General features: G+C 38.2%; 1 protein-coding gene across 2 annotated transcripts in view; it reads right to left on the reverse strand.

The window, feature by feature from the left end:
• Window positions 1-2500: 2500 nt before the first annotated feature.
• LOC107716980 (leucine-rich repeats and immunoglobulin-like domains protein 1) overlaps window positions 2501-25769 on the reverse strand; it is a 39602-nt gene continuing 16333 nt past the window's right edge. Inside the window, exons 3-18 of one of the 2 annotated variants that reach the window (XM_016523619.1) lie at window positions 25453-25527; window positions 18515-18652; window positions 18258-18401; window positions 15842-15985; window positions 15545-15688; window positions 14571-14714; window positions 11989-12069; window positions 9435-9506; window positions 8971-9042; window positions 7957-8120; window positions 7529-7849; window positions 5559-5840; window positions 4522-4953; window positions 4279-4410; window positions 3677-3949; window positions 2501-3438 (exon numbers count right to left, since the gene is read on the reverse strand). In XM_016523619.1, coding sequence (XP_016379105.1) covers window positions 3257-3438; window positions 3677-3949; window positions 4279-4410; window positions 4522-4953; window positions 5559-5840; window positions 7529-7849; window positions 7957-8120; window positions 8971-9042; window positions 9435-9506; window positions 11989-12069; window positions 14571-14714; window positions 15545-15688; window positions 15842-15985; window positions 18258-18401; window positions 18515-18652; window positions 25453-25527 — 2800 coding nt within the window. In that variant the 3' untranslated portion in view covers window positions 2501-3256. Of the gene's footprint in view, window positions 3439-3676; window positions 3950-4278; window positions 4411-4521; window positions 4954-5558; window positions 5841-7528; window positions 7850-7956; window positions 8121-8970; window positions 9043-9434; window positions 9507-11988; window positions 12070-14570; window positions 14715-15544; window positions 15689-15841; window positions 15986-17137; window positions 17275-18257; window positions 18402-18514; window positions 18653-25452; window positions 25528-25769 lie in introns of those variants that run through there. The other variant, XM_016523621.1, reaches the window with a different exon arrangement.

Here is a 25769-nt window from a genome sequence, read left to right on the forward strand (position 1 = left end):
AAGGATCATGTGACACTGAAGACTGGGGTAATGATGTTGAAAATTTTATGTTTAGCTACATTTGCAACCCTGTTAGTCATTCCAGTGTACTTTTGTAATTTTACACATTTACTTATAAAACAACTAAATCACTCGTGATCTGTTGATCATCGCTCGTTCATCAGTATTGTTTGAGTTGAGTGTTTGGACAGAAAGCACATACCTATGAAAGTATGTAAAATAGAAGACCATTTTTATATACATTTCACAATATTACAGTTTTTACTGTATTTAAAAAAAATTTGATAAGTTCAGATTATTTAAATTATTAAATAGAGTTGAGAAGGACAAGACCAGTTAAGGTCAGACTAGCTAAAATCAGGAGAATAATTTTATATATTTAAAGCTACTTATGCTATGTTATTATTATTTTGGTAGTTTATCGAACATGTCTCTATAGATCTCATTCTAAAAAAACGGATTTGTGCTTCTGTTGCTTAGAAATGTGAGGGGGCACTAACTTACCCTATTCATACAAAGTCATTTCAACCACTGTGCATCAAAATAAAAACACGCAAACCAAAGGGTGTAAAAGAGCAAAATGTGACTTTAATAAATGATGTTGCAAATTTTATGTTTAGCTACATTTGCAACCCTGTTAGTCATTCCAGTGTACTTTTGTCATTTTACACATTTACTTATAAAACAACTAAATCACTCGTGATCTGTTGATCATCGCTCGTTCATCAGTATTGTTTGAGTTGAGTGTTTGGACAGAAAGCACATACCTATGAAAGTATGTAAAATAGAAGACCATTTTTATATACATTTCACAATATTACAGTTTTTACTGTATTTAAAAAAAAATTGATAAATTCAGATTATTTAAATTATTAAATAGAGTTGAGAAGGACAAGACCAGTTAAGATCAGACTAGCTAAAATCAGGAGAATAATTTTATATATTTAAAGCTACTTATGCTATGTTATTATTATCTTGTTAGTTTATCGAACATGTCTCTATAGATCTCATTCCAAAAATAACAGATTTGTGCTTCTGTTGCTTAGAAGTGTGAGGGGGCACTAACTTACCCTATTCATACAAAGTCATTTCAACCACTGTGCATCAAAATAAAAACACGCAAACCAAAGGGTGTAAAAGAGCAAAATGTGACTTTAATAAACACCTGTCATTTTGACACTTCAACAGTTTTAGCCATGTGGGTGAACAGCTGCGATTAGAGTTCAGTTCAATAAATGAATCTGGTATGAAACAGGGTGACCCACACATCTGTAGCGTTAACCTGTTAGAATTATTGGGGTTCTTCACAGAGCTGGATTACACACACAACCATTTAACCACAGTATCAATGCGCTGCTATGGTCAGTTTCAACAGTTTTTGGGGTTAAACTTGGTGTTTGCTGTAATCTAACTTTCTAAAACATTCACCTAGTTTAGTAGTACAGAGTTTTTTTTTCTTTTCTTTTTTACTATTTGGCCTAAAAAAAACCTTGGCTGTCGACATGAACCGGTTTGGCTCAGGCTAACTAATAAATGTATCTTAGCATTAGCTGCTTTAATCTTTACCAGAGACTACGAGAGATTATCGGACAAGGTGTTCACTTATTCCTGCTTGTTCCCTTTACATGAAGACATTCTGTGTGCTTGGAGACCAGCACACGCAGCTTGAGTTTTCTAGAGACGCTCTTTCCCTTTCGTGATTTGGCAGCATTCAGCTTACGAACGTCTAATGTCACTGTTAGAAAGTCATTGTTAGAACGAATCTCTCTAAATATTATTTTTGGATAATTTGTTATTTCCCCAAATATGTTAAAAAAAGACGGTCAACAAATACATTTCAAAAAGCACAGGTATGTAAGGTGAGTGAAGCAGCTTTTGGTGACGTGTAGATTTGTTAACGGAAGAGCCTCGGCTGCCTCAGAATCTCAAGATGTAAAAATGTTTAGTTCAAATAATGACTCTTAAATGATTTATCAAAGTGCTTATATTTTCCCATATGCCAATATTTGACATTTTTGTACCATAATGGATGCAGAGCTCTTCCTTCATCACAGACCAGAACATATAAATTCTGACAAAGAAATATTCCAGGTTAAACACCAGTTAGTGATGACAAATACAATCGTTTGCTGTCTGTTGTGAATGCCTTTCTGTACACACATTTTTTTGTTTGTTTTTACAAACTGAAGTACAAATTTAAATGATTTTTTTGTGGTAAACTGACGCAAAGCCATATATGCTGTGGCTTATAGAGTTTTAACACCTTTTTAACAGTGAATTTCCATTATTTTTCCAGTCATAATTACTTAAACATTATTTATAGAGATAGCATTTACAACAACAACAACAACAGAAAACTTAGCCAATTAAACACTTCAGAAATATAAATATACTTTTAGAAATATGTTTTTTTTTCCTGTAAATATAAATTCACAAAACAATTCCACTACTGTTCAAAAGTTTGGGATCATTTCTTAAAAATGAATTCTTACTGACCCCAAACTTTTGAATGGTATAGTATATTCACTATAGAAATGTCCAAGACTTTTCTATTTTTGTAGATGGTATTAGTTTCTAGTCATCAAAAAATTATAACAACAGCAAACAAAGTAAATTCCCTGATATTTCTAAAAACCCTTTAACTTGTATTTAACCTGGAATATTCCTTTAAGGTGATCTATTATGATTGGGTTGTCTAAACTTCAAGTGCATGACAAAATTCCCATTTGTGAGAGGGAAAGTATACAGACATCTCCCAACAAACAACTGACTTGTGGATCCTTTGATCTTGCAATAAGGCACTGCTCATAAAACTGGGAAAAGCAGGAGAGATCTGTTAACAAAAAAAAAAAGCTAAGAAATAAAAATAAAATAAAGCCACTCTGATCTCACCATGCACCGAATAGAGTTAAACACTCTTTTGTAAAAGTTATAGAATACATACATTCATATATTTATATATGAAAACTCTTATGTACAGCTCAAAGCCCAATGTTATAGCACTCTGTCATACATTTTGCATGCATCAAATGCAAGTCACATTTCTGAAGTGTGAACAAAGCCTCCCTGAGGAGGATTATATCTATATACATCATTAACGCTCGCATGGGACGTCATCGCCCCACTCAAGCTTCGCCTTCAAACTCCGGACGCCCCTATTCTGCATTTAGATAGATGGGGGCAGCTTTGTCTGTGCCCCTCAGTGTGAGGTAGCAGTTCTCAGTGCAAAAGGATAAAGAAGAGGGTTGGTGAGGCATTAGTCACTGGCCCGTCTGAAGGATTCGCTTGAGGTGGCATCGGGCGTATGTGCGTGTCCGTTGGGTAATAGAGTCTGTTTAAGCTCGGACCCAATGTCACAGTCCCCAGACAGGAGCTTTACTGGCCGATGGTAGCTCTCTTCAAGTAAGGGAGGTGTGTCTGACCTATTCACCAACAATCCTGAGAAAGATTAGAAAGGAAGTGATGTCAAAGACTGATCTAATTGTGAAAAAACAAGGAATATTATCACTGTATTACGTCAAAGATCAACAATCTGATATAAATCAATCAGAACTGAAACGATCAAATGTGTGTTTTCACAAAGCAGTGGCAGGAATAGTGATTTATGGGGCATGACTGAGTCTTCTTGAAGTTATGGCATGAAAGACTGATGAATCCGTTTCTTCCTCGTTCTCACCTTTTCGGTCGTTGTACTGGTGCGATGAGGGTGATATTGTCACCCTGTCGTGGTTGGTGGGAAAGATGGGAGTTTGGTTGTCTTTCCTGACCCCGTTGGGTGTGCCATTGCAGTGTGGTTCATTGTTGTGGCTGGTGAAAGTTGATGTTTGGTGTGCCTGCTGATACTCCAGGCCTGAGGGTGGCGCTATCCCGTGAGGGAGGTAGTTACAGTGTTTGGAGTAGCTGGTACCGTTTTCCAAGCAGTCTGTGCACACGACTGGCTCATCATAGCCTGAAATGAGAGGAGCTCATTAATCTATGTTAAGTGAAGGTCATTTAAACAGCCAGCAATTTTTTTTTAAAGTCGGCATGCCGTGAAAATTCACCTATTCGTTTAATTTGTAAATGCATGTATAGATCTTACTGTGAACGATTCATATGTATTCTTTAAAAAAAACAGTTTTGACCTTGTAATGTTTGATAATTTAGCTGCCAAGTAGAGCGTATTTTTCTTGCCATTACTCTCCATTTAACACATTTTGAATATTTCTTTCAAAATCTGATCAGAAAAAAAATCAGTAGATACCATTTGGACCTACAAGAAAAGTGTGGCTACTGTACCATTGTTTTCTATGCGTCCGTTGGGTTGAGATCCACCATTGGACTCCACTCGTATACACGCGTCCTGTCTCTCTGATAAAGTGCCCTGAGAGGACAGGTAACTGGGGACATCAGGAGGGACAATTGTCTCGTCTGTAAAAGGCAAGCGCAAAGGTTATAGACAAGCCTTGTGTCAAAAATACATTCCTCCTGCACAACATGCAGAGCCCTAAACAAATACAATATTTGTGAGAATACACTCACCTGTGTTTACACTGCACTCCTCGCTCTTCTTCCTCGTCTGGTAGATAATACACACCCAAACAAGTGACGTCACCACAATACTGGTGACCACGGCGATGACGATGATTCCCACAGTAACAGTGCTGGGGCTTGAAAAAGGCGCACAATCCTCAAATCGCTGGTAAACATTCAGCTGGCAGTGAGCGCGCTCTGTGCCGAGCGTGTTGGACATGACACAGGTGTAGCGTCCAGCATCTTCTAAGGTGGTGCTGCCGATCACCAAGAGCTGATTGCCTGGAGTGAAGTAGTGATGGTCGCTGGGTCTGAGAGGCTCCTCCCCCTTTAGCCAGGTGATGCGAGGAGGTGGGCTGCCTAAAGCCTTGCACTGCAACGCAACGGTCTCACCCACCACCACATTTCGATCCTCCATTTCCTGTGCCAGATGAGGGGTTTCTGCAGGAAGATCACAGGGAAGAGTTATTGAATTACATACAGCCATGTGTAGATAAAGATCCCTTTAAATGGCATGACATTTGTGTTAATGACTCTTGTGAGAGTGGGAAAAGCATACAGTGGGACCATTGTAGTCTTATTTCTGAATGAATGACTCTTATAAACGGGTTCTTTTCCAGTGCGACCAGTATGTAGTCTGGTTCAGTATTTAGTCTGACCCCTTGAGCCAATTCTTTTTAGTGAATCAAAAACAAAGCCCACTTTAGGCAGACTATACCACATCATGTCCACAAAATAACAAGTATTTGACTATTTCTGCCTAGCAATTACTCAATTGAGAGTTCAGAAACACTCAAAAATACCACTATGTGAGCCTTCAGCACTTCCTCTACCCCGTGACCTCTTTCCTGACCTTTCACCTTCAAGCCCGCACATAAAGCCCAGCTGCTTCAGATGGGGGAAGAAAAAACATTCTTATGTAGAACTAAGCAGGGGTTAGCAGAACTCCAACAGCTTAGTAAACAAAATCTGAATTCCATAATGGGACAAAAAAAGCCTTTATATAATGTATTTATATAAAGTAAATATTTTTAAAATGGACGTACCTAGCACTGTTAGAGTGACGTTTGCAGAGATCATGCCCGCCGTGTTTTTTGCCGTGCAGCTGTACACACCCATATCCTCAGGCTTCACGTCCATGATGAAGAAGACATCGTCATCAGGCATCACACGCATGCGGCGCTCTCGGGCGGCAGGGAAATCTGTACCGCCATCTTTCTGCCACGCCACTTGGGGAGTCGGATGTCCTTCAGCCGCACACTCCAACCGTGCCTTCGTGCCCGTGCGGATCGTGATGTCGCGTGGGGTCTTGACAAATGAAGGCAGCACTGTGCGCATAAGCAGGCAAAGGGAAATTAGCCCTAGCAAGGATTATTCCCATAATGTTGCTATATCAGCACCAAACAAGCCTAGCATTCATAGCTGTGACTAACTCAATTGGTGATGGGAAATGGATTGATTTGGACGGGCATGAAACCAAAAATGCCTCAGGACAATCCATTTGCATCTGTTGCTCGAACTGACAAGGCATGTAATTCAAATGTATTGCTAACAGCAGAGAAGATAAAAAAATGCCAAAATTCTAGTGGCGCAGTTCAGTCTGAATGTTCAAACTGAATTTTGCTGGTACAATTCACTGAAAGAAAAACTCTGAGCAAATTTTAATGTAGTTTTAGTCAGTCTTTTGACTAAAATGCCATTTAGTTTTAGTCATATTTTAGTCATCTGAATTGTTTTAGTTTTAGTCGACTAAATATCATAAGATTTTAGTCTACTAAATCTACAGTAAATTTAGTCGGCTAAAACCTAATGGCGTTTACGTGAATACTTGTCAAAGCGGACAATTCGACATCATTTTGTGTGCAATTCTCCGTTCATGCGACACGAGAGAGTACTCACGCGCTGTGAGACGAGCTTTCTCTGTGTGTATGCTTCAGTGTCTGCGCTCAGAAAACCGGACCTAATTGAGTTCTCTCTTGCGTCGTCAGATTTATCCATATGTCTGCTCTTCTCTTACTCCCACATATTGACATCTTTGAACGTTTTATGCAACATGCAGCAACCAAGTGTATATTAGCTTATGTCCCGCCGGTTCTTATGTATGCATCTAACCTCCGAACCACGCTGCAGATTAGTTCTGAATGAATCTCTTCCCAAATCGTCCCTCCCTAACATTTTCGTCTCGTTTTTATTCGTTGACGAAAATGTCAATAGATTTACGTCATAGTTTTTGTCATTCAAAAAGAGTTTTAGTTCGTTATCGTCGATGAAAAAAATGTTGTTGATGAAAATTATTCGTCAACGAAATTAACACTGCTCTGAGCAAATGTTGCATAATGGGAATTTTGTGCCACTGGTGTGACTTGTATGTTTTACAAATTACAAATTGAACGGCCTTAAAATTACCTTGAAAAGTGAGTCATTTGACTTTTATATACATATATAATAATATTATAAATGTATAAATTACTAAATATTATATTCAGGTAGCTGGGTTAAAAAATCGATTTGTACGGTCATGGCCAAAAGTTTTGGCCATGACTGTACAAATGAAAAGTGTACTAAAGTTGAACCAAAAGTATTTTTTTTTTTATGTTTATACATTTTAAACATTTAAAATATTTTAATATTAAAAAAAATAATTGATATTTAAAATATTTATATATTAAAATATGTATTAAACATTACTATTTTAAGCCTTAAAGGAAATTACACATTTTATTATTTGTTTAAAAGTTATAAATGTTAAATAAATGACAATTATTGTGAATTAAGCACACACTGACATTTAAAACACAAATTAATAATTGCAATTATTTGTATGACAATTAAATGTCAGCTTGTACAATTCACAAAATGCTCCCACTAGACTAAACGATCTGTGCGTGATGGGAATTTTGTGCAACTGGTATGACATATACATTTCCAACTGTAGAGGAACCCATTACATACCCAACTAAAGTGGAACATGTATGTAGAAGAGTACCAGTATATCGTTTACACTGGTTAAATGTACCGTTTACAGTGACGCGGGCCTTGTTAGAGTAGGAGGAGCCAAAGTGATTGCTGATGATGCACTGGTAGCGGCCCTCATGGTTGAAGGTGACGTGCCGGAGGTGGAGGATAGTGGTGTACTCCATTACACCTCTGTCACTGGCCCGTACGTGGGCGAAATTCTCCACCTCGGCTTGACGTAGCGTCTCCTGGTCCTTGAGCCAGGTGAAGGTCATGGGCGAGCTGCTGCTGCTGGCGGCCGTACAGGTCAGACGCACATCTTTGCCCAATACTGCTGCCGTGGTGACAGGGTGGACGGTGATCTGGGGTTTGGGAAGGTCATCTGGAGGGAAGTACAAGGATAGAGACATTTTAACACACCTTATGATTATGTTCTTCCTTATTGTGATTGACTTCTTTGTTTGTTATAGACAATATAGCACTGCTTACCACAAACAAAGCTCTGTGGTGGAGCCTGGTAGACGCTGGTGCCCTTTAGGCTCTCTGGGTGGGCACATGTGGCCTGAACGCCAGGCTTCAGCCCTCGTGTTACCAGCCACTCGGGAAACCAATGCAGCTGGCAGTCGCACAGAAAACTATCACTCTGAATATGACTGCAGAGAGAGGGATCGAAAGAAAGATTAGAAAAAGCCAGCTAGCATGCATCTGTACTATAAACACTGATGGAGATGATTTGCACATTTATGTCCAGTTAGTTACATTGTAGCGTCCAAAAAAACTTGTGGACTCTAACATACATAATGCTCTGGTTTCACCTTAATTTAACATTAGCATATTCTTTTTAAAATTAACATTAAAAAGTACAAAAAATTTACAGTAAATTGAGCAGACTAAAATATTCCTATATTTAAAAATATATTATTTCAACAACTTTTAAAGTTTTTTTTTAAATAAGTGTCTTATGTTCACTAAAGCTGCATTTATTTATTCAAAATACAGTAAAAACATTAAAAAGATGTGCCGCTTAATATTTCTGTCGAAATGTGATACATTTTCTTTAGGATTCCTTGAGTAACAGAAATGTGAAAATAAAAGCATTTATTTGAAATAGAAACAGTGTTATTACTGTACTTCGATCAATTTAATGCATTCTTGCTAAATATAAATATTAATTTATCTTTAAAAAAAAAAAAAAAAAATGTACTGTAGTGTATATTTAAATAATAGTGAATTTTAATAATAGTATTATTAATAAAAAATAAAAAAATGTCAGGTACGTGAATTTCAAAAAAATCTGAAAAGTGGACTGAAGTGCTCTTAAAATATTTTAATATTTAAATTGGCATTAGTCATGGCATACTATTTCCTTTAAGCCTCAGGAAACTATGCATTTTATTTGTCTGACAATTAACTGTCATCCAAACATTCATGATGTCGAGAAACATTAGAACCGGGTGAGTGGATGTGCGTGTGAAAAGGAGCATGTGTAATAATGAGACTCACAGGTAACGCAGGTTCTTCATCTTACTAAATGCCTCGTGTTGGATGGAGCGGATGGCATTTTCCCCCAAGTTCCTGTTGAGAGATTAAACAGGGCCCTCAGGCGTGACAGAAAGAGAACATGGGAATGTTCACATACAGCTGCTGCGCTCGAATGCAAATCCGTAGCCTATTTTTATACGGGATAACTCTGAACAAGGTGGAAAGACCCCAATATCAGACGTGGAGTTACAGCATCTGCAGAAGTGCTTAAAAATTCCTTTTCTTCTACGATACTGACCATATGCTCCATAACTGTGTTCCTGTGCAACTTAAAGCTGGCTCTAGCGAGACAAGAGCAGATGGCCTTGCAAACCACCCCGTCCTCTCCTTTTACAAAGACACTATTAAATTGCTAGCAGCCCTCTTAAGCATTTACTTTTGGCAGCCCCTGCTGTATGGGCCGAACAGCATTGCGGGATACTCACAGGTGCTCCAGAGCCTCCAGGCCCGAGAAGGCTTTCTTGGCCACCGACTTGATCTTGTTTCCAAACAGAGTTCTGCCGTTTCCAGACACGCAGGGTGAGAGGAAAGAGAGAGAGAAAGAGAGTGTACAATTAGTTGGGCTGAATCTGATAAGAGAGGGGGATTGTGGGATTGGAAATCCGAACTGTGTAGAGATTAGGAGGAGGGTGAGGAATCGGGGGCCGGCACAGCTCTTCAAAGCTTACTTTTATCTTTATTAGAATTTAATAGCGATGACAGGGTAGAGCCCAGAGCTCGAGGTCACATTAAAAGGAGCTTCAGTGGCTGGAGGACAGCACGGCTTGTATAGTAATAAAAGTGGCCTTGTCAAGGCTCTGGTTAAAACGCCTTGTAGGGGCTAATCCTGCTCGCACTTCAAAAGCAGGTGTACACACACACATCGCGGGAAGGTGAAGGGGAACAGGCTCCTTCGGGGACGTTACCTCCCCCCCCCCAGATGACACGATTTCCATTCTTAAGCATGTTGGACCAAAACATGCCCCTGACAGTGCAAGACTCCTCAGTCAGCACCGTGAAAGCCAGCACCTCCTCATATAAACCAGATTTGACACCTGACAATGTTGTCATTTTGATCAGGGGATAATCTTATTGGCTGTGAGTCGGTGGATATTGGCTCACAATCCTGAGGCGTGTCAGGAGATGCTGCATGCTGGGATAAACAAGACCTTCACAGCAACAGAAAAAAGCAGGGATGCACAGATATTAAAAATCCAGTTGATATCAATAAACTGAGAATTATTTTCATATTATGGCTGGTAACCGATAAAAGATTGATAAAAAAAAAAAAAAAAAAATATATATATATACTTTTTTTTAATCTATATTTTGTTTTAATAAATAAATATTAAAATCTAAATCCATACTTTAAATGCTACAGGTGAGTTTAGACATCACAACGTTGTAATATTGCATTGTAAAAATAGTTTTTTCATTTTTCATTTAACAATGTTATATCTGTAAAGTAGGGATGCACTTATATTAAAATTCTAACTGATAATCAGGTAATTATTTTCACGTTATGGCTGATATCTGATAAATGGCCAATGTTAAAAATCTATACAAAACTATAAAAATCTTTTAAAAAATATTTTGTCTAAATGAATAAAAAATTTAATAAAATAATTTTTAAATGCAAGTGAGTTTAGGAATCACAACATTGGAATGTACAGTATGAAAAAGTTTTTAAATTTTGCTAAAGATTACATTTAACAATATTACCAATTAACAATGTTATGTTATTAAAGTTACTAATAGTGAACAATAGTGAACAACCTTATTGTAAAGTGTTCTCAAAAAATCATTACTATTGGCTGCTATGGTCCCAAAATACACAAAAAGCAATATAAACACATTTTATATAGTTTTATAAAGTATAAAATTGGACATCCCTAAAAAAATTATGCCATGTGCAAAAACAAAATGTATCATCTTAAACAGCCATTTAAATATTCATTTAATTGTCAAAAATGATAATAAAACAAACAAAAACAAACAAAAAAGTCTCACTGCTAGAGTAAAGTTTCATGAGGATCAACTAGTTTATTCACTATGTGCTTATGGGAATCACCCCAGAAGACCCAGCCCCTGCCGTGTCTGTCAGCGGACTGATGGTCTATGTGTGTGCGACAGCATCTGTCATCTCCTGCAAGACTAAGATATAACCTCCACTCGTCTCCTCCAGCCCCCCCACCATTTCTGAAGCAACCACCCATCTGCAGGTCACCCTCTGGGCAGTCTTGAGCCCTGGGCTTCCATACCAACCTCCGACCAAACGGTGGTTCCAAATAGAAACCATTGAAATAGATGCTAACTGGATCCGTTGGTATCACGAGCAGGTGCGCATTGAATCTCTACATGAAGATTTAGGGCGTACAAGTGATCCACAAGCAAATTATCAAACAAAATAACTAGATTTTATCTATAATCTACTAAAGTTAGAGTCGGCCGCCGTCCCCATCTTGTGGTAACAAAACAGCAGAAAAGACTTTGATGTTGTGCACATCGCTGCCTAATTCTCCCTCGCATATTCCCAGGATGGGTGAATAGGATTTCTGGCAGGGATGTGCATCAACAGGCGGTTTCCGCAGATTTGCAAACCTCTGCTCCCATAACAAAAGGCGCAGAGTGGTACGTTTGATGTGTCTGAAGGAGCCCCCTCCTCTGCCTGCTTCCCATTTTATGCCCTCACTAATTCCATCACAAGAGCAAAGCCAAGAGCTAATCTACTATCGGTCAATTATGAAAAGCTTCCCTTCGCAAATCTGCACTGCATGTAGAGTGTGGGATGAGGTTACCTGCTCTTCCTCATCTTTTTAACTTAATAAACTTAAAATTGTCATGGACAGACGTGGCCTAATTTTGTATGTTTGATGTTAAATGTGGAGAAGGATTTTGGGGATGTCAATTGTTTTGGCTGCACACGATGTAAGAATGTCCAAAATTAAAGCGAAGAAGTAAAGATGATGGTAGAGATAAAGGAGAATGCGTGACACTCACAGCTTGTGGAGGTTTTCCAGGCCAGTGAAGGCCCCATTGGTGTCCTCTATAGTGCCGGAGATGTCATTGTGGTCCAGCTCCCTGCAGAGAGAAAAAGAAAAAGATTAGGAAGGAAAGACAGAGGATGGAACAGCTGACCCTTTGCTAAGCTCCACCCACCTTGGTTACTGCTGCTAATGAAGAGAACATCCCATAGAAATTTTTGAAGGCTATTTATTCTTTTGTATGAAGCACTTTTATCTGCCATTTTTCTTTAGATTATTTAATATAAATTAATAAATAAATGCATTTTTTTTTATAAATTGTAATTTTATTTTAAATGTCAATTTTAAATGTTCATCTATTTTAAATGAAATATTTATATTTTATTTTATATGTGTTTTTTTTTCCCGATCATTTCAGTAAATAAACTGAGGTTGGACTGGTCAGTAACGTTTTAAAGGTGAGGCTTAGCAGAGGGTCAATTCCTCGTCCATATACCGCTGACAGATGTTCGGCAGTGGCAAAAGCTGCCCTGGACACCTGGTTGAAAACAAGAAAGTCCAACAACACTCTCTTTCTTGCTCTCTCTCTCCCTCTCTTGCCCTCTGCCAACCAAGCACATTCTTTTATTTGTGAATTGTGACATTAAGGAGCGCAACAACGCACAGGCCAATGCATGAATAATGCATGACAGCTGAAAGCACCTTGCACAAAAACAACTCTTTCACACAGTTGCACACATATACTCAGTCTGACAGCCGTTTGAATCAGTCAATGCAAGAACTATGTTGGCAGGTAAAGGCATATGGGCACATCGCACTATACAAATTCAGACAAGTCACGAACAAGTCCGGATGGTGCTAGTGGCCTGTCTACATGGCCTTAACTTTCTGATGCAAATCTCTAAACATGACAGGCATGGCAGACCTTTAATTCGAATAACCACGTTTTGAACAAATTTCAGTGAAACCTGTCACTTAAAGCCTAAAGTATACTTTTTTTCCCACATATGCTAGGGAATGTGTAGATTACACGAGGCAAATTTCATCATCATTACTGAAAATTGCACAAAAATTAAAATTAAAACAAATAACATACTCAAATAGCATCTCGGTTACACTAAAATAACACTGCGTATCAACATTCAATGGCATTTTTGTTTGGAGTCCCTTTGTTTCTATGCCATTAGAAAGATCGCTGTTGCTGAAAAAGAATAAATGCCTTTTTGAGGCGAGAGGGTGGAAGGATTGTGCCCGTTCCCTCCCAGCCGACAACCGCCCCCTTGGCTCTTTCTGTTACTTTCCCTCCATGCCTGGCCTTGGCTGCCAATTTCCTATTCTTTCTGGCTGGCTGCTTGTGAATGGACCCTGGCTTGTTAATGACAGTAGGGCTGGAGGGCCCCAGGCCTGACCCCCACCCCCTCGGCTCAAAGACGGTTCGATTCTGGTCTTTCACACCCGACCAGGGCTCCTCTCGCCCGGCCAGAAGCGCGTACCAATTAAAACCTCCCCTGCTTCTTTTCAACAGGAGCCCCAGTAAGGCACTAAGGCCATGATTAGATTAGAACTGGCTTGGATAAGAGCGAGAAAGCAAGTGAGGGAGAGAAAGAGAACGATATAAAGGAAATCAAGCAAGTAAGACATAAAGGAAGGACGGAACAAAAGAAAACAGAGGCCTTCACAATTGCACTACGCAAGCCCCTTCCCCCACACTCTGCCATCCACTGAGAGCTGTGTTGTGCCTTGGCTTGTCACCCTACTGTGAAAAAGCCTTCATCTAAGAAAGTAAAGGCAGAATTCTCTCTTTTCTCTTTTGAGACACCGAAAGAGGGGGGCATGAAGTGGCGGTTGAGACTTTTTGTGTCTTTGGAAGTCAGGCTGGAGAGTTGGTCCCCCATAATGCCTTTCAATGTGTGCAAAAAAGAAAAGAAAAGACGTAACTTCTTCTAGGAGGCCTTGAGCAGGGTGCACATGTGTATCCAACTTTGGTGGGAAACAACAAGGAAACAATGAGGAAAAGAAACCAGAAAGCTTTCTCACCAGACTTAATAGCTTATGGCTACTTTAGCAAATGCTACTATATCAATCAACACGTTCTTCTGCAACAGTGTTAATTAAAACTATGACTGATTTGTTTACCCATTTCAAGAAGGGAAATGCTTTCAGAAACACTGTGGATCAGCTGTTTACAATGAAAATGTGCATTTCTTGTGTTTGTGTTGCAACACATTCTGCCATTGTCATTATTTTTTTTTATCAGATTTTTTTTTTTTTTTTTTACTATTTTTCCATTTTATTTTTTGTTATGTATTTTTATTATTTTATTGTTTTTTTTCAGTATTTTTATTACTTTATTATTTTTTCCTTTTTTTATTAAACGGATAGTAGAGAATGACTTACATTTTTAGGAATGTGATCAGGGCAGAATGGACTTGAACCTGGTTCCCCCATATAAGCACCATGACTCAATGTGACAGAGCTGCTTGGCATGTGGACTCTCGAATCACTGTGCCACAGCTTTGACACCATCAAGTGTTCTTCACATGCAGGCTTGTCTTATTCTAAATTCAAGAGGATTTCTCACAGGGTAAAGACACTTACAGCGTCCGTAAAGAACTAAGGCCTCTAAACGCTCCCTCCGTGATGTGACTGATGGAGTTGTGTCCCAAACGCAGCGAGATCAGGTTCACCAGTTTGGCAAAGCCACCCTCGGACAGCTTAGTCAGGTTATTATAGGACAAGTTCCTGAGAAAAAAAGAAAAACAAACAAGAACTGCATTTAGGTTTTGCAATCGTCAGCTTCGTCAGAATCCAGAATTTAGTTTATCATGGCAGGCTGACGTCCCATCAGGCTGTCTTGTCCAGAATGCAATAACAGCCGTGTCATAAACCTATCTGCAAAATCACGGCTGACCACTCAGCTGATACCGCAGTCAACATGCCCTACCAATAAAGCCTTGTTACCCCCACAACGGAGAAGAGTGTTAGATAGAGGAAGATACCGCATACAGGGAGGACACGATATGGACAGGACTGCCCAGTGTATACACATTCACCCAGATAAGATCACTTTCACCCAGGTACAGATCTCTGTGTAACACTTGGCGCACATATACGGGGAGGATTACGCTGTTTTCTTTAACTAGCATCAGGAGAGATGAGTGAAAATGGGGCTGCGCTCCTAAGCGCTGGCAATCCAGTGCATCATTAGGGGACAAACAGAGCTTATCTACAGAAAGGCGAGGAGTGCTGTGTGTTTAGTGCAGTAGGTGATACTGTGGACAAATGCTTCCGTGTAATGTAAAGATTGGGTGCGATTAATTCTTTACCAGGTGTCAAATTTAAAAAATAACCGAGATGATATCCTCTTGTATATTTTGCACTGAGATCTATTTTATGTTATATACACTACCGTTTAAAAGTCTGGGGCAAGTAAGATTTTGTTTAAAGAACAAACAGGAACTTAGGCTAAGTAAAATTATATTATTCTATTAAACAATAAAATACAAATAAATATTTATTTATAAAGAAGAATAAGGAGGAGGAGGAGACTGATAAGGAGAGTGATGTCTCACAGTTCTCGGAGTCTCTCACAGAAGCCCCAGCCCTCAGGGTTAAAGCTAGAGATGGAGTTGTTGGAGAGATAGAGCTGCAGGAGCGACTCCAGACCGTACAGAGAGCCGCTGTTCACCTCCTGCAGACTGTTATAGTCCAGGTGCCTATAGATGACAAACAAAAATGGTTCACTCTCATCATGAGCAATGTGGTAGATGTGTATTTGATTTATATGTAATATAAATGGTCTATTGTGAGAAACGTTAATAATTATATAGTAATTTTTTTTGGCTGTGGTAATGAAGGTTTGGACTTACAGAACCCTCATCCGGGCCAGACCCCAGAACGCCCCATCCGTCAACTTGCTGATGTTGTTTCTCTGAAGCTTGAGAACTTCTAAACTGCTCAAACCTTGGAAGGTGAGTCCCTCAATCAACCGCAACTTGTTCCTGCTCAGCTCCCTACAAAACACACAATTACCAAAACGGTTAAAGTATTTGAAGAAATGATGCATGATATTGTGAAGACATACACAATTAAAAATAACGGTTCTTTATTGGCATCTATTAGGGATGCATGATATTATCGGACTGATATCGGAATTGGCCGATAATGGCTTTAAATGTAAATATCGCCATCGCCCCGATATGAAAAATTATGCCGATATGAGGAATACGTTAACTCACATGTGCTCAGGGTGTGCTAGCGATTAGATCAAGTCAGCATTGTGGCTCATTCTTGAAGCAAAGTTTTGTCTGAATGATGATTAGATTCACTCTTTTAGATCGCTACATTTAATCTGTGAAAGCAGGCACAGAATGATGCTTCAGTGTATGATAGAGTAAACAGTAATAGCACGTGCAGCGGCAGCCTCCCCCAGGTCCTAATGCCCATTCGGTAAAGAGTTTTAATCTGTAGGGGGCACTGTTGGCCTACTTCTAATTAAATTAAAAGTAAAATAGCCTACACAAATAACATTTAGACTGTGTTTCTGATTAAATAAAGCAGTAATTGATGTCATAAAATAATGAGTATGTTTTGACATCTTTCTGGGGAAAAAAATACAGCGATTGATATATAGTTTTAGTTATTTTCAGAGCTTCAATGTACTGTCAAAAAACCTTCATTATTGTTTAATTCTAACAAATAAGTCTTGTTAAAAACTTACCAAAATTAAAAATATTTTGCTTATAATTTCTGCACAGGAGAGACTTGGTGTTGTTTCCAAACAAAAGGAAATATATCGGTATCGGCCAAGATGAGTTGAAAAATATCGGCATATCGGATATCGGCAAAAATCCAATATCGTGCATCCCTAGCATCTATGGTAAAAACATTTAACATCCATAGAACCTGGCCATTGCACAAAAGGTTGTTCAAGATGGAAAAAGGTTCTTCAGATTATTAAAATGTTCTTCATACTGAGAAAAAATGGTTCTATTAAGAACTTTTTACTGAAAGATTCTTTGGGGAACCTAAAATGGTTCCTATAATGACATTGCTGCAAAACCTCCTTTTTGTAACCTTTTTTTTTTTTTAAGAGTGCAGCATTGTACAGCTGACCATCAGTTCAAATAAAGTGGCTCTAATCCCTCTTTGATGTCCTAACTAACCTATCCTTCTCGCTCACCAACATAGCTGTGGCTTTGTGGTTGGTGAAATGTCCTCCAGGTGTGTGCGCACATGTGTTAGAGGTTTAATATGAGCTTATGTTGCCTCATGCATACAAAGATTCAATATCACTGTCCACCTGAAGAACAAAGCACATTTTTGATGGAAGTCTGATATGAGCAAAAACAAAGAGCTTAGGCACAGATGCTTACGCTCAGGGCACAGATAGATCCATAGATCTGATGGAGAGAAAGAATTGTCCTGCTCTGATGTTTACCAATGGTTCTCTGATCCTGAATGCTGATACTTTTAATATAAGCCAGTATCAGAGAAGGTACTTTAAACTGTAGTTTCCAAAGCTGCGAAATAATAAAATATAGTTTAAACTACTCAAATACTTGTAAGTTAATAGTATATCTACTCTTAAAAAAATAAAAAAAAGCTGTTACACAATAAATTGGACAAATGTCTTTATACTAATACAAACAATTCATAAACAGTTGCAGTATACATGTCTAGTGTTTTTGTCGCATAAGAAAAAATTTATTGAAACACCTCTGCTAATAATCAAACATGATGTCACTACCATTCAAAAGTTTGGGGTCAGTAAAAAAAAAATCAGTAATATTGTGAAATATTATTACACTATTAAAATATTCATATATTTAAATATTAAATAATTTATAAATAAATAAAAAATACATTATTAATTAAATATATAATTAATTTTAATATATTTAAAAATCTAATTTATTATGCCTGTAAATTCATAGCTGAATTTTCATTCTTCAGTGTCACATGATACTTCAGAAATTATTGTAATATACTGGTTTGATGCTCAAGAAAAATTTCTTATCAATGTTGAAAACAATAGTGCTGCTTAATATTTTTGTGGAAACGTGATATCTTTTTTTTTTTTCAGGATTATTTGATGAATGAAGATGAAAAGAATAGCACTTGTATGAAAGAAACCTTTTGAAATATTATAAAAGTCCTTATTGTCACTTGATTAATTTTAGGCATCCTTGCTGAATAAAAATATAAATTTGTTTAAAACAAAAAAAATCTTACTGACCCTAAACTTTTGAACGGTAGTGTATATACACAGTGTAGTGCACTCACAGTTGTGTGAGCTTGGGCAGCTCCAGGCCTTTAACAGGAAGGTGGGTCAGTCGGTTCCGGTTCAGTTTGAGGATCTGCAGACCCCCGGCAAGATTCTTAAACGCCCCGAAATCCAGATGAACAATCTTATTACTGCTCAGGTGCCTACAGAGATGAAATATCACACTTCAGATTTTGAAAGAATACACTGTTACATGAAAACACAGATGTTCACAGTTATATCTATTTGAAAGAAGGAGAACGAGTGTGTTTCTTACAGGTCCTTGATTTGTAACCCCGGAGGGAAGCAGTGCTCCCTCAGCTCCGTGATGTCATTATTACTCAGATCTAGAGTCTCCAGAGCAGTGAAGTTCTGCAGCAGCTTCCCATCCAGTCTGCGAATTTTATTATGGTGCCTAGAAGGAAAAAAGAACACATCTATTAGTGCTGGGCGGTATGACCAAAAATTTACATCACGGTATTTTTCAAAATTATACCGGTTTCACGGTACATGACGGTATTTTTTTTTCATGCATGACCGGGTGTTAACCATATTTTCTACTGATTGAGAGAGGAAATACTGCAGTATATTGACTTAGAATGCCCTATTTTACTGTCATAATGAGTGAATATTCCGGTATTCGGTATGAACCGGTATACCGCCCAGCACTAACATCTATTATAACTAACTCTATACACAGCTGTACAAACCTTCACGGAGTGTTTAATATGGTTTCATGTCACTCTCTGGAGTCTGGACAGATGCCAGACTAATCTATTGTTTAATGTCTACACAGTTCAGGCAAACAAACTGAACATCCTGACAAAGACTAAGACAGTAGATCTGATCTCTCAGTTATTCTAGACTTACAAGTCATGTTGTCGCAGTGTTTTTCAGTTCATTAGTGCATAGGCAACTATGTGAAACCATATGCTGACCGACATATCTGCACTGATAGGCAGCTGGCTGCTCTAACCACATGAGGCTCTTTCAGAGAGAACGTGTCAATAGGGCTTTGAAGCCCAATGGAGGCTTGATACGGTAACTTGATTTGTCAACACACACATGCAGACGTACAAACACATACAGGCCTGGAATCCCAAACAAAAACCCAGCTATGGTGACAAATATCAGTCAGATGAAAGATTCATCTAAACCTGCATATATCTGTTTCTGTACATATAGTTTTGGATGCAACAGAAGAGATTAACAACGGACTAAATATATTAGGACTAGTGGTCGACCGATACGTCAAAATAAAAGTCCTGCCTCGATCACATCTGCCAAACAGAAAAACTTATCGGCCGATGCCGATATTTGAAAAATGCCAATATATCGGCCTTGGCGATATATCGGTCGACCACTAATTAGGACTCAAATAGCTTTTGGGTGTTAAAATGCTTTCATCCTAATTCAGTTTACTATGGAAAGACAGCTACATGCCACTTCATTTCAACTTTGAAACAAAAATTTTCACACCAAGTAAATTTTTTCACCTAGTTTTTAAGTGCAATTCTTTTTTTATGTTTGCAAATATTTTATACTTTAGTTTCGCTTATACTTTAGTATATTTTATACTTTAGTCACACAAAAGTGTAACAAATCAGGTATTCGACTTTATTTAAATGTAAAAAATTCTGTATTTGATTTGGATTCAGTTAAATATTTTATATTTTATTCTCATTTATTCACACAAAAATGTTAAACACTTTTTCAAAATGTTAAAAATTCTGCATTGGATTTGGATTGGATTCTGATTGGATTGTGAATTGGACTGACACTTTTGTTTTGTTTGCGAATATTTCATACTATTGTCACAATTTGGTCACCCAACCTTTTTCAAAGAATGAAATTAAATGAATGAAAATTCCACGCAGGACTTTTTTGTCTTGGACGTTTTGTTAGCAAAATATTTTGTTTTCTTGACGTGTAGTTACATCAGGCTTGGGGTGAACAGTTAAACGAGTAAAGACAAATCAAATAACACTTTTCGCTCATGGGGGCTTTGGATTTCTGTCCTTTCCCCTTTTTCCTTTGCTTCTTATTTCTTTTCAGAGTTAAGGCATGAGAAAGCAGCTGACTTAAGAATCACACTTGTTTTTGCCGGCCACAGAAGGAATGGCGAGGTCAAGGCTCTCCACATCTGGAATTTGTTTTGGGGTAGTTTCAGAGTAAGCCATCCCTGCACTGGAGAAGGGGACAGTACTAAAGAAAAAAATCTGAAAATCCTCCTCTAATAAACTTGCTACTCAATAAGAAATAGTGGGCGTAAGGAAATGACATTGCAAAAGATGAAAGCTTGATGAACAAGCTTTGGGGTAAATACCGTGGGATTTGAATATGGTTCATTCAATACAATATTATATATCAATGTATCCTGTTATTACTATCTGGTACCATTTTTATATGGTACCACTCTACTTTTTTGAAAGGATACAATGGGCCACCTGAACTTCCAATTCCAATATTCTCCATATAAGGTATTCATAGAGAGTTTCTCATCAAGAGATCTTCTGAAACATCCTCCGTTGAGGCTGGCTAGTCATGCTTACCACTCCAGCACCTGTACTATGATCAATGCTATAAGAAACCCTACAAAGCCCAGGCCGACAGGCCCATACAGCAATAACGAGTCTGTACTGGAACAACAAAGCCTCCGTATTCGGATTCCCAATTCTGCGTGAATCTCACAGTAAACACATGGTCCGCTGAGACCAAGAGGGGATTTCTGCTCTGGTTGTCTGCTGGCAGGTGTTCTGTGGGAGCCTGAGAGACCAGCGAGGCCTTTCCCAGTAAAGACGGGACCTGGCCGACATGCAGATGCTCCCTGGGTTGACCGTTTAACTAGAATTCTGGGTGGGAATTGTGAGAAGAGGGGGAAATGAAAGGACAGAATGGAAAAGAAACAGGAATGAAAGGACAGAGGATAAAGCGAGAGAGAGCGACGGAAGGACAGAGAAAAGGAGGGACTACCCCCACTGTCCCACCTGAATAAACAGACAGAGGGTATGGGATTAGGACGAGTGCTGTGCTCACTGCCCTACAGGATGTTTCTGTGACTAACCGAGCACTGAGACTCCGCTGAGTAGCAGGTCAGCAGCTGGTGACCTTCACCAGGCAAAAAAAACATGCTGACGTTAACAAGAGAAGCGGCCCACACTCATGCATTGGCCATGAATGCACAAAACATTTTAAAGTGGTACTGTTGGGATCTGGATCAGATCTGGATCGGCTCAGATCTAGGATCACACTTACTCCATCTGGGTTACAGCAGATCCTAAAACAGACCCAATGCCAAAAGGATCCTTTACAAATAGTTTACAAAGTCTTTGCATGTGGTTTAGCTGTTTTTCTAACACTTGTTTGGGTTAAACTGAGATTCTTAAACTGGGTTCGAGAGCAGTGTCGGAATTAGTTGTTGTTGTGGTCAAAGAGCGAGCGTGGGAGCCGAATATCTTAGCCGGTTAATCCAACCAAAGCTGCACCGCACTGAGGATTAGCAATTTAGCTTCTTTAGGCAGCACTGATTGGCTTATCTGCTTGATGAACTCCAAAGTAAGGAGATGAAATGGTGGAGGTGGTTTGGCAAAGGTGTTCAGAGCTCTCAAAGATGATAGTATGGTTTGGGATGATCGAGTAGACTAGTTAATCCAACAACCAACTAGTCTAGACTAGTTTTTTAAAGCTTTAAAGAGATAGTTCACCCAAAAAATGAAAGTTCTGTCATCTTTACTCACGCTCTTGTCATTCCAAACCTATATGACATTCTTTCTTCTGTGGAACACATGAGAAGCTATTTTGAAGAATGTTGGTAACCAAATAGTTTTGGTTATAATTTACTTGTACTGTATGAACAAAGAAACACTGGTGTATTTTTTAAAATATCTTCTTTTATGTTCCACAAAAGAATTAAAGTCATATCAGTTTGGAACTACATGAGGGTGAGTAAATGATGGTGGACTTTTCATTTTGGGTGAACTATCCCTAATATTTTTTAATTTAATAGTATAATTCCATACCCTTAATAGTTCCACTGCTTAAAAATATATATCTACTGTCTTCAACAATACATTTAAACACAATTACCTAAGAAACAAATCTAAATAAAAAACATGTTCTTCAAATGACCCACCAGTTAGTCAATTTTTTAAATATGCAGGTTTGTACAACCATAACATTAGCCAAAGAAGCCAAACAACTGGATATTGGTGGTTCCATAAAGCAGCAAAAGACCTTTAAGTGGTTTTAACTTTTTGCCAGCTTAATATTTCAGAATATTACTCTTGGCAACATAAATTAACCAACATTGTTAATATATCAGCGATTTTACTGTGCTTTTTATTTATAATAATAATAATAATTCATTACATTTATATAGCGCTTTTCTAGGCACTCGAAGCGCTTGAGTATTTGGCTAATAGCTAATTTGGCTTGTATTTGGCTAATACATTTTCATAAAAAGATATAAATAAACTTTCAACTAAAATGTAACTAATTTAACTACTACTTGTCTTAAACATTTAATTTAATAAGCAACAATGGCTATTTTAGTGAAACACTGGTTTAATTACAAAAAAAAATGTTTTAGCCATTTTAATATGACATTAAAAAACTGTCAAACAGATGAAAATATTAAGATACATTTGTCAAATGGATTAACGTAAATAAATGGGGTCTGCAAATAACCCCCCCGCCCTACCATACAACTCACACAACCAACAAGTGTAACATTTGTCAAACACTCCCCAACAGCTGACAATCATAATGCACTAGAACTATATTTCAATGTGCATTTGTATTATATGGCTTGCACTGCCATAACAATAAAGAGTGAGACCCCTATGTCGCACACTGTGAGAATATGACTGTCAACAGTCAAAGGAAACGATTAAAATCAGTGGAATGGCAACTCTGCTGTTTAAACACTTCACTAGAGAGAGAAGGAAAGATAAAGCTACTGTTTAAATGTCGTACTCTGTTCAGATGAAACAGGGCATTGAGGAGTTTGGTGTTGGTGACAGACGCAGCTGTATTTTAGTGCTGGCTCTGTGGCCATATCACAGGGACCTGTTGTCCGACAGCATTCCAGCTGGTGAACTCAGAGGGGAGGAATTCTGTGAGCGGAGCGACGTTTCGAACAAGAGCCACGAGCAGGAGCAGGGTCAGGTGTTCCTCCCAGGTGGAAACCGAGACCTCTCGCTCTTTCTGTTCCTACCCCTTTCTCCGCCTCTATAGGTAACCACCCATCTCGCCCCCTTATGATTGACCCCTCCCCCGTTTTTTTTATTTTAATTTTTTACAGTAAACTGCTTGACTGACAGCTACAGCTGGCCATTCTACTGCATTCAGCTGTGCGGCTCAAAAAAGATGAGCCCTTCCTGATATGTGGCAGCCCTCCATAGAGACAGGCCTCGAACCAAGGCCAAAAAAAGAAGCACTTCCATTTGGACCTAAATTCCCTGATCATCACCCCTCATTCCAACCTTTCCCGATATCCTCAAAGCACAGCTCGGCAGTGTAATATCAAATGTTCGAATTCTGTGAAGTGAACTGAGCAGTCATCAGGTTTTTCATCATTTCTGGGAGACGGTGATTAACTGTAAATCAATGAGGTCACACCATGGCAGCACAACTGCCCGCCATAAAGACACAGATCACTTTACCGCTCAAATGAACGACACATTTGGTAGTGGAGAGATATATTACAGATGGGAACATTATCCATGCAGAAGACAGATTACTGCTGGGCTATCAGTCGGTGTGAAGGAGATACAGGCAAGCTGGTGTTCTGAAACAGGGATCTACACATGAACAAGCCTATAACCAAGCATTATTTAAAACAATCACATAGAGCTGCACGATTCTGGATAAATTGAGAATCACGATTTTTTTGTCTCAAATAGAGATCATGATTCTCCCACGATTCTGAACTAAACAAAATAATGTGTGGCAAAATATTATTGCTGCAGTCTATTTAAAAGTGTTTAATTAATTTGAATGAATGATTAAACATTTTAATATACACTACCAGTCAAAAGATTTTGAACAGTAAGATTTTTACTTTTGACTGGTAGTGTATATGTATTTAAAATATAATATATTTAATACTTCAATTTAATATTAAAATTATGAAAAAGTTGTTTGAATCAATGATTCAACGACTCACTCATAAACCTACTGGTTGATTCAGCGTTTTTGAACGATTCTCTTGAATAAATGATTCATTCAATTATACATTTTTAAGTCACTTTTCAATGCAATCGACACAAACGTTATGAGGCAGTTACTTTCAAACGCGGATTTGCTCTATTTTGGTCGGCGCTACCATAGACATCAATGTTTATATCTGAATTATAAACTTTCATCCCAGTATTTCTGTGATAATATGAATGACTGTACGACATAAATAATACTGTCTAGTTGAAAAGACTGTTTGTGAAGCTGTTTCTTAACCAAACATGGTAACTGCTCTCTGTGTGTCAGCGGCAGTGCGAACGCAGATTTGAATGATCCGGTAAGACTTTTTCAAAGGTTTAATAGACACGGGAGAATCGTTGTCATTTAGAAATGAGATCGTGTGGTTGTCTGAATCGAGATCGCGATCTTTTAACAATTAATCGTGCAGCTCTACAATCACATAAACGTAAAGAAGAAGCTGTACTTTTTTTTGATATGTTGATACTTGATGTTAAAATATCATTGCTTCAGAATTCCTGTCATTTTGCAATTCTATTCAGTGACGCACTTCTCCTTTAATATTATAGTATAAACCTGACATTCAGTACTGATATTTGCAGCTAGTGCAAATCTAGCCGTCTTACTATATAATACTGGGAAAACTCATATTCACAAGCCATAACTGTGTACCTGGATGCCAAGGAAGGAATGGGCTTAAATAAACGCATACAGGTGATCACCCCAAAATAAGGGATACATTCTCCAGGGTAACGCTAGTAAAGGCAGTCCCACCAGTCTGAGTTTCACTACCACAGCCAGCAACACTAAACACCGTCTACGAGAAGTGGGAATTTTTAGGCGTGCAGTTTTGCTGAATTAATAACCACAAAAAGATTAAACAAATTTCACTAATTGAAATGCTAAAACTGAAATGTTCCAGACTGCCCACACCATGCAAACAATAATTTGTGTCATGTACAGAAAGTTCCTCCTCAGCAGCAGCCGTCAACACAGCACACACACTGACGTTTCACTTACAAGAAGATTGTAACGACTATTGCTGCTGCGTCTCCAAATGAAGGGATGGATGTCAGTTCATTGTGGTCAAGCCTCCTGTCAATCAAAAAACAGAACAAAATCCAGGTTACACACAGCTTAGATGGTGATCTAATTATAATATAGATCTCATATTAGAAATAATATATTTAATATATATTTTTGAAAATGTATTTGATGTATTTTACAAGAAATATATTAATAAAATAAATTAGATATATTAAAAATAATATATGTTTAATGTTTTACCATAAATATATATATACATATATATATATATATATATATATATATATATT

The sequence above is a fragment of the Sinocyclocheilus rhinocerous genome, unplaced genomic scaffold (genome assembly GCF_001515625.1).
Source record: "Sinocyclocheilus rhinocerous isolate Xijiao unplaced genomic scaffold, SAMN03320098_v1.1 scaffold5196, whole genome shotgun sequence".
Lineage (NCBI taxonomy): Eukaryota > Metazoa > Chordata > Actinopteri > Cypriniformes > Cyprinidae > Sinocyclocheilus > Sinocyclocheilus rhinocerous.